The 16,934-nt window shown below is 34.0% G+C and overlaps 1 protein-coding gene and 1 long non-coding RNA gene across 2 annotated transcripts; both read left to right on the top strand.

Annotated features, from left to right (window-relative positions):
* The first annotated feature begins 288 nt into the window (after window positions 1-288).
* On the top strand, window positions 289-3,281 carry LOC117107569. Its single transcript, XR_004445254.1, has 3 exons — window positions 289-1,109; window positions 1,899-1,932; window positions 2,988-3,281. It is a non-coding gene; the product is annotated as an uncharacterized LOC117107569 (long non-coding RNA).
* A 2,369-nt stretch (window positions 3,282-5,650) lies between these two features.
* On the top strand, window positions 5,651-15,776 carry LOC117107567 (the record flags this gene model as incomplete). Its single annotated transcript, XM_033249270.1, has 4 exons — window positions 5,651-5,707; window positions 5,932-5,973; window positions 12,532-12,597; window positions 13,200-15,776. Coding segments are annotated over exons 1-4 (2,710 nt in total), but the record flags the coding sequence as incomplete, so codon positions are not given.
* Window positions 15,777-16,934: the final 1,158 nt, after the last annotated feature.

The following is a 16,934-nucleotide window of genomic DNA, read 5'->3' as shown; positions in this document are numbered from 1 at the left end:
CACACTACATTTGTATTACCGCTTGAGGCGGGATTTACTCTGTGTTATGTATTGAAATAAAGTAGACGTGTTGAAGTTTACTCCCAGAGTCATTCTACTTTTTAATAGTCATCGAAGCTATTACAGTGTGTAAGTCTCCGATACATACACATACCTGTACATACCCGTATCTGTTTCAACGGTTGCAAAATAGACACAATTTGTGACTAAGAAACATTAGTTGTCTTGTGATGTACATAGTGGGTTTAACTTGCACTGTGACCAGTGTGAAAGTATAGGAAAGGTTATGTTGTGGTTATGAAAACAAGGAAAGGCAATTACGATTGTTCAAAATAGTGTTTATGTTATTCCAGCATTCTCTTGCATTTTAGGCTTTTGAATATAAATGATTCTTGATTGAACTTTGAACTAACCCAGAAATATAGCTTGTCCCACTTACTACAGTTTGTGGATCAAAAACTCCTGCATACATGAGCAGGTAGTAGATATGCAGGGGCCTAGACTGACATTTCACGAATATCTCAATATTTGGGGCCACTATCTTTTTGGTCATTAGCAAACCATTATGGCAATATTCTCAAGTTTAATTTCCAATCAATTTGGTATAATTTACTGGTATTCCAACCAAAATTATTCAACAAAACCATGTGCCTTACAACAGAAACACTGCAATGAAATCGTGCATTTCCCTACTACCAAGCGTCACTGGTGCTGTCTCTTTACATTTTCAATTCAATTCAAAGTAACATTTATTTGATTCCTTTTCCAGTTTAAATACAAGCAATTTTAGAATAAAAAATCAAAACAATCTGTGGAAAAGGGAAATACATAGACCCAGTAAGATAAAAACTCTTGTGGAGGGTCAGCCTGAAACAATACGACAAGGGGACACAAAAACAAGCACAAAGAAAGAGGACACAACTCAGGACAAAGAAGACACAACCCAGGGCAAAGAAGACACAACCCAGGGCAAAGAAGACACAACCCAGGGCAAAGAAGACACAACCCAGGGCAAAGAAGACACAACCCAGGGCAAAGAAGACACAACCGAAAAAAGAAAGCAAACAATTCAAATTATACCAAGAAACCGAACACAATTATAGTGAAAAGTAAGAGGATAAAAAGGACCAATATTTACTTAAGTTTAATAACTAGATATAAGGTGTTTCTTTAGCTGGATTGAAAATGATCTTTATTAATGGCATCGGCAACTGAGGGAGGTAAGGGATTCCATAGTTTAGTTCCAATAAATCTAATATTATGTTGGAAATAATTTGTCTTATGATTTGGAATCTAAACATCAGTTTGAATTGAGTTTGCAAATATCACAGAAATACTTTGGTAAAATGGAGTAAGATGATGCATACATGAAAATACCTTGTTGGAATTTTGTATCCATTGAAGGTCACTTGATCCAACATTGTGTCTATTACCATTACTATCAGGATCCTCTGCAACAATTTTGATTGGGAAAGTGCTGGAGAGAATTTTCCCTATAAAAAGACTCACTGCACATTCTCGGCTGCATCAACAACAAATTGATTACCCAAATGCTTTGTTGACATGCATAATTTTTTTATGTAAAAATAAATAGTAAAACAATATCATGCAAGAACCATTCTCCTTGCTTATATTTATAAAAAAGTCAAAGTCATTTCAGATGACCAAATCTATCAACCGTAGTTTTGGAATTGTTTCTGATGCTATCACTGCCCTCCTGCTCCGGTTCCCCCCTCAAATGTCAGTTCCGTTTAATTGTTCCCCCCTCAAATGTCAGTTCCGTTTAATTACTGTATCTTGAAAATAATACGGAAATCAATTTTGTATTGTAAATTTTACTGTATTGTAAAAATTTGTGAAGCTCATCAGTTTAATTGAAGTTATTCATTTCCTTTCAGAAGTGTTAAACACCAAGAAAGATGAATGAATCAGGTAAAATATAAACAAAAATTGTTGACAATTATAAACCTACACAGTAATATATGGCTATTATATTCCTGTAGTACCTTCCACTATTACTCATGGGGAAAGTGTAGAATTCAACACAATGTGTAACCTCCTTCCTCCCTGGGGAGCATTCCTTGTCAAACCTGTGTATTCAGCATGTAGATAAAATAAATTTAACTTATTAGTACAGATACCGTCACATGACGTATTCAGCGGGAGTAGCCAGGGTGCCTGAGCACCCATGGTTTGTTCAAAAAAAGAATTAATAAGTTAATTGAATTAAATGCAAACTAAGTACTTTATACAAGCATTAATTTGGCAAGAAATGCATATTATCTGAACAAAATTCTTTTTTATTTATACGTCTCTTTTACTAGTCAATTTTTGTGCATTTATCTTTCATAGCATTCATAATTAGAATGTAATACTACTCAGCAACCCCCTTGGATACACCACTACAGATATCTATTATATCCTCAGAGCTACAGAAATTTATTGTAATAAATAAAGTGACTGAAAATGTAGTTCTTTTGGAGTTGCCTAGACAGTAGGCCTGAACCAATATTGCTTATCATTATTCATTATATTATTACTTATTATTATGTCTATTACAAATGTTCTTTATTAGTACAGTATTGAATTTTTTGCTAAGCTTATCTTTAGTTTTTTATGTATTTGTGCTGTGCTTTACGGTAGGTGATGTTAATGTTCTAATTTCTAATTTCTTTTTTTAACAGGTAGTGAATTAGATTCTACATCAAAAAGAAAGAAGGATTATTTACTCGATTTTACTAATAATGTAGAAAATACATATAATTTTTTTTTCTCGCCGACAAATTTTTTTTCTCTCTGACGGGTGGGGGCCCCCGCTTGGACAAATTGTCCTTTTTCTCCCCGACAGATGGGGGGGCCCCCCCCACCACTAGGCGCCACCCCTGAATTGACTACTGCCTGGAAAAGGCAAAACGAATCCTGCCTTATCAGAGATCTAACCATTAAAAAATAAAAATTGTGTAATTTATTTATTTATTCATTTTTAGGAATCTCTGATAATGAATTCAGAGAAATATTATCATCCATGTCAGGATGGTATGATTGCCATGGATACATCGCTATGCTGAAGGTTTTGTATAGAGATCTTGTAACTGAACATGATAAGCTATATGCTGCCACCAACGTGATTGAATTGTTTGAATTATTATGTGCCTCTGGACATCTGAGTCCCACAGATCCAACAGTACTGTACGATATTATCAATGTCACTAAGCCATTTGGCTTGGAACCAGAAATAAGTAAGTTGACAGTGAAGACATCTTTTGATATCAGGACAGTCATCACATCCTGTCTCTTATACACATCTAGATGTGTATAAGAGACAGGTACAATACTGTACTTAACATGCTTAAAATGAAATGTTAAGTTACTGTCTCTTATACACATCTAGATGTGTATAAGAGACAGCAAATAACATTTCGTTATAAAATAAAAATTTACGTTATAATTTATTTATTTATTTTATATAAAAACCTCACATTAAATCAAAAGTCAAACCTGTGAGTTTACATAATTAAGAGTATGAGAAAAACATGACAATATTAAAATAATAGTCACGGAAAAGCACAAAACAAAAACATTTCATTTTTAATAAACATTAATATTACACATTTTACAAATTAAAATTATAATATTTTACCATACATATCCTGTCTCTTATACACATCTAGATGTGTATAAGAGACAGCTGTACAATATTGCATTATATAATTATTCATTGTTCACTTGTACATCATCAAGTGTTGAAACACACAAACGCATTACAGGAAGATTGTCTTTTAAACGTGTATTATGTTTTTGGAAAACACATTAGCATAGGATTAACGATATTCAGAATCATAATCAGAAAAATGTATTATCTCCAAAGAAGAAATTGTTTTAAACAATTCTTGTAACATTAATGTCTGGATATATGTAAGAAAAAATATGAGAGTGATTGGATCTGTAATTAGATATCAAAATTTGAGGGCAGCAGACATAAGACCACCACATGGCATATGTAGGTCTGCTACATAGAGCTACAGTATTATATCAACTAGAGTGCTAACTAGGCGACAAAGCAATGCAGAGTTGTGTGTGTGTACTTAACAAGATGGCCGCCGTAGAATAGCGCCACCTTCATGCTTAGTATTATACATATTACAACCATAATTAAGACTGCCAACTATTATTTCTTTAATCATTATTATTAATAATGTTGATACATATTAAACTAGCCTACTCAAAATGAAGCCAAGTAGAGTACCTGGTTTAAAAATATAGTACTGTACTGAGGAACAGAAATCTAAATCGTATATGGTACACTGCAACGCTCAATTTTCGACATCTGGGTAACTAAGCTGTACTAAAAACTAATATAATAACAATAATAATAGATGGATTTATATAGCGCAAATAAACGAGGTCTCTATGTACTCGGGACTAGATGTTGCACTTTTCAATAGCTTTCTCCTCCCCTGAGGGTCACTTCATGTCCACCGCAGCCATTAAACTGGAGCACTTTCATCTGTCCACGACGGGCCGAGTGAACCAGTACACCGGAGTAACCCCCTACTCAACTCGAAAGATGTGCTGGGTTCTTTAAAGTGCACATGAGCAATTGTGTACACTGGGCCTACGGTTTATAGTCCTTATCCGAGAAGACTTGTTCCACCACCAGAACTATAAGAGCGAGTGGGCTGCGAACCTGTGCCGATATTGTTGGCTATGATCACAGTGCCCCTGCCTTAACCGCTCGGCCATTTGGCTCGTTCAAAATTATGTTAAACTGAGGGCACCATTGAAAATGATGCTTCCTATTGGCTGAATCTACGACTGCCATCTTGATGGCACACACACGCAGCTTTGCGTGTTTAGAACATTGAATGCATTGAAGTTAGCCCTCTAGTATTGTTATCATAACTCTATAGTTAGACCATTACAAAAAGTTACATATAAGATGACCTTTGGGATTGGGTCTGACCATCAAAAACCCTAAATACTGGCACATGAACTAAATTATGTCAACTGCTTTCACGTAATAATTATTTCATTTTAAAAGGCTTACTATACATTGTTTGATTATGGCGGTGAAGGCAGCGCCCCAGGATAACCCTACATATTTGTATCAGACCCATAATATTGTGACATTGTGAATAGTGGTGGACCAGTTCGCTTCAAAAATAGATCTCAAATGCAATTTGGGCCTGAGCATTTTCATACCTTTTTAGAAAAAACAACAATTGTTAATAAATGAAATTGGTGGTAGGTGGTTGACAAATTGTGTTCAAAATTTATTTTTTTCTAAAGTTAAAAATTTTTCTACATTTCTTCTTGTAAGTCCTCTGACATTTAGTGAAGTTTTAGAGGGTTAGGTAGGACAACATCTCCCAACAAAATGTCAGTCAGTATACCTTGTTTAGAAACTGAAATTTGCCAATAACATCAGTGAATTCAAAAACTTCTTCTGTGTTGTGTGTGAAATTAATAAGCAAATAGAAATATTACAGGTCCATGCTTTAGTTGTATTATTAATCTTATTTTCAATTTCAATAGGATAATTAGCATTTACCTCCACAATTAAAGTTGTTTATCAAAATTGCAAGTCTAGAGCCCTCTTCTCGGCCCTCACCAGTGTTTAACTGAATTATTTTTTGTTTGGTAGCAGATCAGTTAGCAGTGGCCAGTGCTATTGAGAAGGCAATGCAAATTTCTCCAGGATTTACAGGTAAAACATAGCTTTGTACAATATAATCACAGCATCAGAAATATAGTGACTTATCGGTAATGAATAAAATAATATTTGTTGTCAATATGAATATGTTTGAACTATTTGTAGATCAATATGTTATTGTATTATGTATGTTATATGTATTTTGTATTACTAGTGAAGAAGGATTTAAGATTTTGAGACAAAAACATTTACCAGTGAATCGATGCATTTGTTTTCAGACAATGTTTGCATGGTAAACAATATGGTTCAAAGCAGTAATGGTAATGTAACTAAAATTAATTGAATTTATACTGGATATTTAAATTTTTTTTTAGAAATTCTTCTTATTACTTAGATAGGGGAGGGGTGCCATAGGCTGAATCCCTCACTTTACATGGTTGTCTCTCTCCACCCATGAGTACCAGTGGTTACCTGGTATGTTTGAACACAACTGCGCTAATTGCAGCTACATTATTGAATTCTCTCCATGGAGCTAAGTATGTGTTCCATATGTGCTTGATCTAATGACCTATAGGCCTTGTTGGCATTAAAGTGGTATTTAAAATCAGACATAATTTGTAGAAGCCTCATTGGGTGACAGTATTCCTTACTGTATTTTGCTGCATGCGGTGATAATCTTTGCCTGATCTAGCTAGGAATGGTTATATTCACAAACACTAGCTAACGGTTAGCAGGATCCACATATATAACTTACAAGCGTTCATACAAGAAAACCCATGATCCAGATATAAAAAAGATGACGGTGGGATCACTGGCCAATAGGAAACTGGAAATTGGAAATGTGTACTGGTATGTGTGATTGGTTAATGATAGAAACGTGCTCAACTTGCTGACCAATAGCGCTCAATAATACCTGGTATGGTTAGCAATAACCGATCGAGTGTTCTCACACGGGTGCTAACGGTTAGCTCCTGATCCAGATACTAGGGCTCTAGTGTGAACCTAACTGATAACTTTAAACATTCTGAATAAATTAATAGACTACATCGTACAATGTTTGGGATATATCCAATCCTAGTATTTAATCAGTTACAAATTATAATTATTGTTATTATTCAATATTATTATTACACCTATAATATTATTATTATTTAATATTATTATTTTTTAATATTATTTTTGCAGTTATTGCTTATTATTGTTTATATATACAGATATTACTTCTTTTTTTTTTAACTTTAAGTTGGGGTCAACATGAGACAAGCTTAAACTCTACATCAGTTTATTTTCTTTGAGTTATTTATACACCATTTTATTTGGTCTGTTTTGAAACAGCACCACCAATGTCTCGCAACTTTTCACTGTGAGACTTCCAGCAGTCTCCTAGCCTGAGCAGCAGCTGCCTAGTAGAATAGAGCACTGAGTATCAGATAGTGCCGATAGCAGACAACAGATACGATCTTTTGCTAATTTACTTGATCTTGATAGAGTAATTGAAAAACTCCGGCTGGAGTATCACTCAATGTTTGGATAGTGGTGACAGAGGAGGGACTAGTCGGAGTTACCAATGAGCTTCCAAAAGGCAGTAGAATTATTGATTGAAGTAGAAGAAAAAGGGAGTGCATTCCAGTCTTTAGCTGTGTTGGGGGAAAAAAGAATAAAGAAAGCGATTTGTCTTGGCCTTCGGTGTCTTTAATGAAAGTGGGTTATGGTTCCTTGTGCCCCTAGCAGCAGTTGCTCGTCTGTTGAATTCTAGGTGGTTATCAAGCTTTAGTTCAGTATTTTGATGAACAATCTTGTGCATCATAACAAGTCTGTTGACTTTACGTCTGTAAACAAGTGGAGGAAGGTTGGTTTCTTTAAGCATAGCGGTAACAGAGGAGTCCCACGTATAGTTATTGGTAATAAAGTGAGCCGCGCGTCTTTGAACAGCCTCAACTTTTTGAATGTTGCACAGTATTCAACGTGTGGTCGAACCAGGCTTTTATATGCTTGGACTTTAACATGCTGCGGAGCATTGCCTAAATTGCGCCGAAGAAATCCGAGCACGCCATTGGCTTTAATGACTACCCCGTCTACATGCGGGTTTAATTTCATATCAGTAGATAGAGTTACTCCAAGATGTTTGTGTTGGTGGAGGGGCTGAAGGACATGACCAGATAAGCGATAAGAAAATTTAAAGATGTTTCTCTTTGTACTGAATCGCAAAACACTGCATTTTTCAGGCTTGAAGGACATAAGCCATTTCTTTTCCCACTTCTCAAGGTGTTTCAGATTGTTTTGGATTGTTTCACAGTCAGATGATGATGTAATAGGATGGTAGATAATACAGTCGTCTGCAAACAAGCGAACTTCAGACTTGAGCCCATCTAGCAGGTCGTTAATGTATAATAAAAATAAATGGGGTCCCAAAACTGTGCCCTGGGGCACTCCTGAGAGGACTGTCACTGGTTTTGCTGCAATTCCTTGGATGTTGACAGTCTGTTTTCTGCCGATGAGAAAAGATGAAATCCACGGGTGTATGCTGTCTGGTCCCGGGGCTTTGTGTGGGGATAATCTCTGGAGAAGCTTAAGTATCCCATCATTCTGGATCTCCAACTCAAGGACTTGAGGAAGCTTTCTACCATTGCAAATGGGTAACCGTCCGTGACCTGTAAAAACCGATTTGTACTGGTTACTAAGGGCCTCGGCTTTCTCACTGCTGAACTCACAAAATTACGGCCATTCCATAAGGTAGCAATGCCTGATGAATCACGTCGCCTTTGTTTTATGAAGGACCAAAACTTTTTTGAGTCTGAGCAGAGAGAGTCAAAAACTGTGGTAGAAAGATATTCCTGTTCGGCTTTCCTTAATCGCTTCTGGACACATTTCCTAAGTGCACGATAGTGTTCCCGGTTCTGGTGACAACTGTTGCGCTTCGCCTTATGAAAGGCTCTCCGCTTTCTTCTAACAAGACGTCTGAGGGGTCTAGTCATCCAGGGAAGATTATATCTTGAACTGTATGTGAACAGTAAATTATCTTTTTAAGACTTGTTTTTAATATCAACATTTCATTCTTTTTCTGTTTTAAAAATATTTGTACTCATTAGTAATTTAGTTTTATCGTTTACAATCCATGATGGTAACTACATAAAACAAAATGCTAGGCCTCTGGAAATTCCCCAGTGGTAGTTCCCAGGTTCTCAGAAAGTTTCTTTCAAATTTGGTAAAAATGGTGTATTTCTTATTTTTGACCATTATGAAATACATGTTACCACAATGAAAATTATTATTTGAAATGTTACAGAAATTATATTAGTATACAGTACTCATACAGAAATCAATCAATTTAAATACAAATATTTATTTATGTAAAATATAATTCATTCTGTTATCCTTTCGACTGCTTTTGATCCTTGGCTTGTCTGTAATTTGCCAGAAGAATAAAATTTGAATTAAGCTTGAGCTAATTTGAATTTTTTTGTTGTTTAGGTACTACGATTGGATGTCAATTTGTCAACAGCAATTTTACTGACTCAGTGATTAACATATTTAATAACACAAATCAATTACCTGCTACACAAGGTATTTATTTCACTTTATATGAATTTATATGTGCTTGATGTGAACTTAACTATGGAGTGCCATATGCAGCAAAAGTCTATGTTAAAATTGAAATGTAAATGCAAAATTCAATGTCTAATTTTTTAAACATAGGTCTAATTTCTCAAAATGTAGGTGTAGTTTTCCAAAACAAAGTTCTAATTTTTCAAAACGTAGTTCAACTTTTCCAAAATGTAGTTCCAATTTCTTTAAAATGTAATTCAAGTTTGAAAAGGTAGGTCTGACATGATTAAAACGAACTTGCCAAATTCTGTTCCAGTATGTAAATCAAAAACCACCCAAGTATGACTGGTTTGATTTACATTTTACAATGACAACTAGACATGTGAAATGTAAATCAAAACTAGACAGCCAAACATGACAGGGCCCATTCCATTAATGATGGGGGAATCAATTTTCATTGTGTTCAATGCCATGAAAAATACTGTAAAACCTTGAAAAGAAGCCCAATGGGCTTAATCTTGAAAAGAAACACATCTCGAATTGAAGCCCTCACATTAGTTTGCAAAGTAGCCTTAAAAAAAAGCCCATCTCAAAAAGAATGATGGGCTTCTTTGATAGCATGGACCTTTTTTCCATAGTACAGTACATGAACTGTAGGCCTAAATGAATTTCAAAGAAGAAAAAAATTAAAAACATGACAAAGTCACCCCTATTTTTAAGGAAGGTGATAAGAGTTACCCAAATAACTATATACCCATCTCCGTCTTACCTATGATTTCTAAGATCCTTGAACAGGAGGTTCATGATCAATTATATAATTATTTTACTAAAAAATAATATCCTAAACGAATCTCAATCTGGATTAAAGAAAAACCACTCTACTCAAACCACTTTGCTTGATGTCACTGATTATATTCTTAAAAACACTGGCAAAGGTAATGTAACTGCAGCCCTTTTTCTTAATCTGAAAAAGGCCTTGACACAGTCAATCATGTAATTTTAATTGATAAACTCAGAAAATATGGTATAAGTGGTTTAATTCATATTTAAGTAATCGGACACAATATTGTTTGTATCAATTCTGATAAGTCAGATTGTAAAAATGTTTGTATTGGTATCCCACAAGGATCCATTCTTGGACCGCTGCTTTTTATAATTTATGTTAATTCTCTCCCAAACAGTATTTCATGTAAATCTGTTATGTACGCTGATGACACCACTTTGCTATGTAGTTCATCGGACCCACTAACACTTCAGAATGAATTAAAGCATAATCTTGACAAAATTGTTAATTGGTTTAATGAAAATCACCTGACACTAAACATTAAAAAGACTAAATTTATGATTTTTGGAACAACACAGAATATTTCTAAATATAATAATTTGACTGTGAGCTATGACAATAATTTTATTGAAAGAGTTGATTCTTTTAAATACTTGGGCGTTACTTTTTGACCCACAGCTTACTTGGAATAAACACATTGAAACCTTCTTCTAAAGTATCTAAAAGAATTGGTGTCATCCGTCGTATCAGATATTTTATACCTCGATTTATTCTTAAGATGCTGGCTAAAACTTTGATTTTCCTTTATTTGATTATTATTCATGTGTATGGTCAAACTGCTCCATCCAATTGACTAATAACCTACAAGTTCTTTTAAACACCTTAGAAAGAATTTTACTTTCATGTAACATTAGAACACCAATTAATGATATTTTAAGTGTTAAACTGGCAAACTCTGAATGACAGATGGAGAGATCAATTATTATTCATAACTTTTAAATGTCTTCAAGGACTTCCTATTTAATTAAAATGTTTGTTTTTCTCAAAAATAATAAAAATACTCGGAAGTCAGACAAATAATCATCTTTTAGTTCCACAGTGGAACATTTGTCAAGGAAAACGGACCTTTCACTATTGAGCATCCATGAACTGGAACGAACTACCTAGTAACATAACTAGGGATTTCCAGAATTTAAATCAAAATACCTCTAAATGCTCTAAAATAATTAATCTCTCTATTTTGTGGTTAAGTCCTTTTTGTTAAAATTTCCTTATATATTCCTTTTCATTTTATCACTTTTGTATTTTTTATGTTATAACTGGACCACAACGAAAACCAATGCATTTGCATTGAGCGTGCCATGCAGTATAAAGAAAGTTGAATAAATAAATAAAAATCCTGCTTAGGGTTGTAGTAAAAAGGCAGAATATTTATTGTGACCACTGCAATTTCGGATTTTAACATCAATTTATTCCACTTTTTCACTACAGTCCCAGTTTGTCAAACACTTGAAAACAGAATAAACAAGAGACAATCTTCTCCAAACACAATCCACTTTATACTCCCTTTCTACAGCGAGAAGCCTTTGAATTGTACTAATCCAGTCTCTAAGCCAAATGATGTTACAGTAGTGAATACAAATTTTTCCTTTGGTATGGTGGTAGAACACTATGGGGGATATGAAAGTTACTAGAAATCTGATTTGAGCACTGTTAACTTTGACCTTAATTTTTTTATATTATTGCCATATCACTAATGCTTTAGTCTATTGAATAATGTTGGTGTCAAAGTGCCCATAACACATATATTTATATTCGCTCTAATACAAGTTTTTGCATGAAACGCAATGCTTATCAAGATTTTACTCTAAAAATCATGTTTTTGGAAAAAATACCAGTCATATCTTAGCAACGCTTAGGTCTATAGAAATTATTTTGGTGTCAGGTTGTTCAGATGTGCATAAGATTAATCAATTGTATAATAAGGCATTAAAGAATGCAGACAGCTAGTGTTTAATTATGGATCTAGAAAAGAGAAGAGAAATTTGTAAGGAAAAATTTATTACAAAGAGAAACTTAAAACAGCTGTGGATGCTCTGTATGACGCTTTTTCATTTCATATTCTAATATAATATTGATTAAGATTACACAAATTAAAAATTCCCAAACATCTAATTTTCTGATGTAATCCTTTATTAAGCCTGCAACCTAGACTTTGTGGAAATTGTGTTTTCCTCTTTATTCAGTAATCATTTCACAACATCTAACCAATTATAACTAGTCGATAAGATTTATTACACATGCACACTTTTAATGGCAGTGATAACTACAATCATCCCCTCTATTTGTTATTGGAAGTATTATATGATAGAGTATTGGGGGAGGGGCAGGGTTACCGGATGGAATTCAACATGAGTAGTCACCCTCAATCTTATGTAATAAGAGTTATACCAGGTGATTTCACATCAAAACATTACAAATTAAATTTATTAAGGAATGATTGCTCTATGAATGTGTATCATTTGAGCATTGTGTTTATTTTGTAAAGGTAATCAGAGGGATCCTGAACATGTGATTTCATTAGACCCAGAGCACCAGGAACAGCTAAGACGAGGTATGGTGACATTTGTTATAATTAAGATACTCTTGTTAACATTGTAGAAAGCACTGTATTCTATTTAATCAGGAATGGCTGATTTCCAAACATTCAGTGACTGAATACGTGCTTGACAACCTGCCTACTCAACTACTTGTTTTCTGTTTCTTTTTTCTCTTCTTCTGATGTAAAGCCTCGATAGCAAAAGTGCCATGAACAGTGAATGGTGGACACCAGTGCTGTAGAAGTCTCCAAAATTATGTCATTTAATTAATTATGTTGGATACTACTGTATCCAACATTGTAATACAGAGCCTTGATGGATGTGCTCTCTCCTACTAATATTGCCAGTGACAATTTCCTATTCTTATTAAGGCAATCAACTCTAATTAGGAGCTTTGACATTTTAATGTTTTCTTAATCTTCTAAACTAATTGCTGGCCAACAAAATTAAATATATTGATAAAATTCCTTAAGGTATAATATTCAATACTGTTAACAGTGGTATTGATAATAGTTGGCTCACATTCATTGTGTTTGATTTATTAGCGATTCAAATAGTTCTACAACAAATACACATGATAGAAGAAATGTATTCTTCTTGTTTGATTTTATTACAGATTTAATTATTAGAGACTCATTGAATAAAAGGCAGAAACAATTGTATCAGAATGTTAACCAAATGACACCAACAATCTGGCATGAAGATCATGAATTAGATATTGCAGAAGTATTCTCTGAACTCATCTTAATGCAGTCTCAAAAAGAAGACAAAAAATCAAAAGCCAAGTCAACATCAGTACAAAAGGAAGGTAGTCCCACATCTTTAACAGAGGTATTAGGTGTTATTAAATCAAGAGAATCTTGTAAGGTATTAATAACAGGCAAAGGAGGAATGGGTAAGACTACACTCATCAGATATATTGCTCATCAGTGGGCTACTGATGTTGTAGATAATGCCTTCGCTAATAAATTATTGTTTCTGATAAATATTAGAGACCTAAAAACAGGTGAAAAGTTTTTAGACATAATTATGAAGGAAATTGATTTGCAAACATTAATATCAAAGAACAAATTGCCACCCAATTCTGTTGAAGACTTTCTGGTCACCCATGCTGATGAAATAGTGATTTTGTTAGATGGATATGATGAGTTAGAAAAGGGTGCTAAAGATCCAATAGATCTATTCAAAGGAACTGAATTGGGTGAATGCACTGTGTTGATGTCTTCCCGACCTGACAACATAGGTAACTTTTTTAAATGGTGTGATATACATATTAAAGTAATGGGATTCAATCCAAGAAACATAAAGAAATATATACATAAGCATTTTGTTTCAATTGGAAAAGCTGAAATTGGTGACTCACTAATTAGGGAGTTTGGACTTGATAATGATTATTATAATGGTGGTATTGGTAGTGTTAAATATGTAAGTCAAATTTATTTTTCACAGTATAATTATGATGGTGATTATGATGATTATTATTATCTTTATGGGGATGAGGATCTATCGTTTAGTGGTACTCACAAAGAAGCATTGGAATTATGCTCATCTCCACTATTATTGCTTAATATTTGTACCATATGGGAAAATAAGAAATGTCTTCCTACAAATTTGTCAGATCTTTTCAAGGAATTATTTTGTTCCAATTTAAATCAATATCAAAACAGAGGAGGCAGTGGAACTTCCATTTCCCAGTTTGAGAGAATTCCTGAGAAATACAGGCATGCCATTCAAATATTAGGAGAAATTGTATATGAAGGTCTAAAGAAAAATAAACTGTCCATTGACAAATATTTTTTGTTAAACAAAGCAAATGATAAACATTTGGTACATTTAGCTCTCAAACTTGGATTTGTTTATAAAGATAGCCCTGTTCAACCAGGTGATGTAAGAGAGATTTACACTACCCCACATAAATTAATTTCAGAGTCACTAGCAGGATTTTACCTGTTTGAACAAATCCAAAAAGGGAGCTTGAAAGCTGAAGAATATGAGGTGATAAGATGTAATAAGTATTTACAAATGACAAGAGTATTTACAATAGGATTCCTTGGTGCAGATGCGTGTCTATTGTTTAAACGTTGGTTGATAATCAGGGCCTCAAATTTTTACTCTATAGCGCAATGTTTCTCACATGTAAAGAAGGATCATGAAGAGCATGTACTACAGGAATTGGATGAACACATGTCCAATGAAATGAAAGCATGCTGTGAACAAATGTGCCAGTCTGTTAGAAGTGTGCTTGATTATAAAGACACATCAAATGTGCATTTATTTAGACTTATGAAAAAATATAAATACCTTAGATACTATGATGTAAAGAAAGCATTTCCAGTGATAAATACATCCAATGAAGAATCTTTACGAAATTCTTGCAGAAATATTGTACACAACACAGTTGTACTACCAAGGGTATATAAAACCAAAGATTTTTTCAGATATATTTCAAAATGGGAGGATAAAGAAATCAATATTCTATCAGCTGAGATGAAAAACCTAAATTTAACATATAATCACACTTCTATCGACTTAGACTTTAATTGTAGTTCATCATTTTTGATTCATTTCCTAAAACATGCAAATAGCCTATCTGAATTGCATATTAAAGATTGGTGTACAGCATCTGAATTCAGTTTGGTTATCAATGAGTTAAACAAGGCTGATGTAAAGTTAAAATTAATACATCTGCATATACAAGGTATTGACTTGGCTTTAGTCAGTAGAACAACATTAGGTCACCTTTTTAAGGTCTCTCCACACCTGATACATATTAACATGAGATATTGTAATTTATCAGGTAGTAGTATTAATGAAATGATGGAGGAATGTTGTAGGATGAATGTAGTATTGAAAGACAACATGCTTAGATTGATGGGCAATGACCTTTCAGATATTGATAGTAAATCACTTGCTGAGTTAATTAGGGTGATTGGTGAGCCTTATCACCCCTTAGATAATTACTTACAAGGGCATACCAAGCCTCATATTATCTTACAATGGAGTGATTATTCACTTACATCTGATCATCTTGAAAAGCTGGTTGAATCAATAGGTGAGAATGAGACATTGAATTTGACAAGGATAGACATGAGTAAGATTAACCTATCTTCAATCAGAGGTAGAACATTAGCTCAACTTGTTAAAGTCTCTCCATACCTGATACATATTGCCATGAGTGAATGTAATTTATCAGGTAGTATTATTAATGAAATGATGGAGGAATGTTGTAGGATGAATGTAGTATTGAAAGACTACATGCTTACATTGAAGGGCAATGACCTTTCAGATATTGATAGTAAATCACTTGCCGAGTTAGTTAGGGTGATTGATGGGCCTCATAATTCCTTAAAATGGAGTGATTACTCACTCACATCTGATCATCTTGAAAAGCTGGTTGAATCAATAGGTGTGAATGAGACATTGAATTGGCATAAGATAGACATGAGTAGGATTAACCTATCTTCAATCAGAGGAAGAACATTAGCTCAACTTTTGAAGGTCTCTCCACACCAGATCCATATTGACATGAGTCATTGTAATTTATCAGGTAGTATTATTAATGAAATGATGGAGGAATGTTGTAGGATGAATGTAGTATTGAAAGACAACATGCTTACATCAAGGAGGTATAAAAATAATTATTATACCTCTTATTTTTATACCTCCTTGCTTACATTGAAGGGCAATGACCTTTCAGATATTGATAGTAAATCACTTGCTGAGTTAATTAGGGTGATTGGTGGGCCTAATGATACCTTAAAATGGAGTGATTACTCACTCACATCTGATCATCTTGAAAAGCTAGTTGACTCAATAGGTGTGAATAAGACATTGAATTGGGAGAGGATAGACATCAGTAGGATTAACTTATCTTCAATCAGAGGAAGAGCATTAGCTCACCTTTTTAAGGTCTCTCCACACCTGATCCATATTGACATGGACCATTGTAATTTATCAGGTAGTATTATTAATGAAATGATGGAGGAATGTTGTAGGATGAATGTAGTATTGAAAGACAACATGCTTAGATTGAAGGGCAATGACCTTTCAGATATTGATAGTAAATCACTTGCTGAGTTAATTAGGGTGATTGTTGGGCCTCATGATACCTTAAAATGGAGTGATTACTCACTCACATCTGATCATCTTGAAAAGCTGGTTGACTCAATAGGTGTGAATAAGACATTGAATTGGGAGAGGATAGACATCAGTAGGATTACCCTATCTTCAATCAGAGGAAGAGCATTAGCTCACCTTTTTAAGGTCTCTCCACACCTGATCCATATTGACATGGACCATTGTAATTTATCAGGTAGTATTATTAATGAAATGACGGAGGAATGTTGTAGGA

The sequence above is a fragment of the Anneissia japonica genome, unplaced genomic scaffold (genome assembly GCF_011630105.1).
Source record: "Anneissia japonica isolate Jap-2015-1 unplaced genomic scaffold, ASM1163010v1 scaffold15505_len60709_cov126, whole genome shotgun sequence".
Classification (NCBI taxonomy): domain Eukaryota; kingdom Metazoa; phylum Echinodermata; class Crinoidea; order Comatulida; family Comatulidae; genus Anneissia; species Anneissia japonica.
The sequence above is the reverse complement of the archived record's forward strand: the minus strand, read 5'-3'. Positions and strand labels throughout refer to the sequence as shown.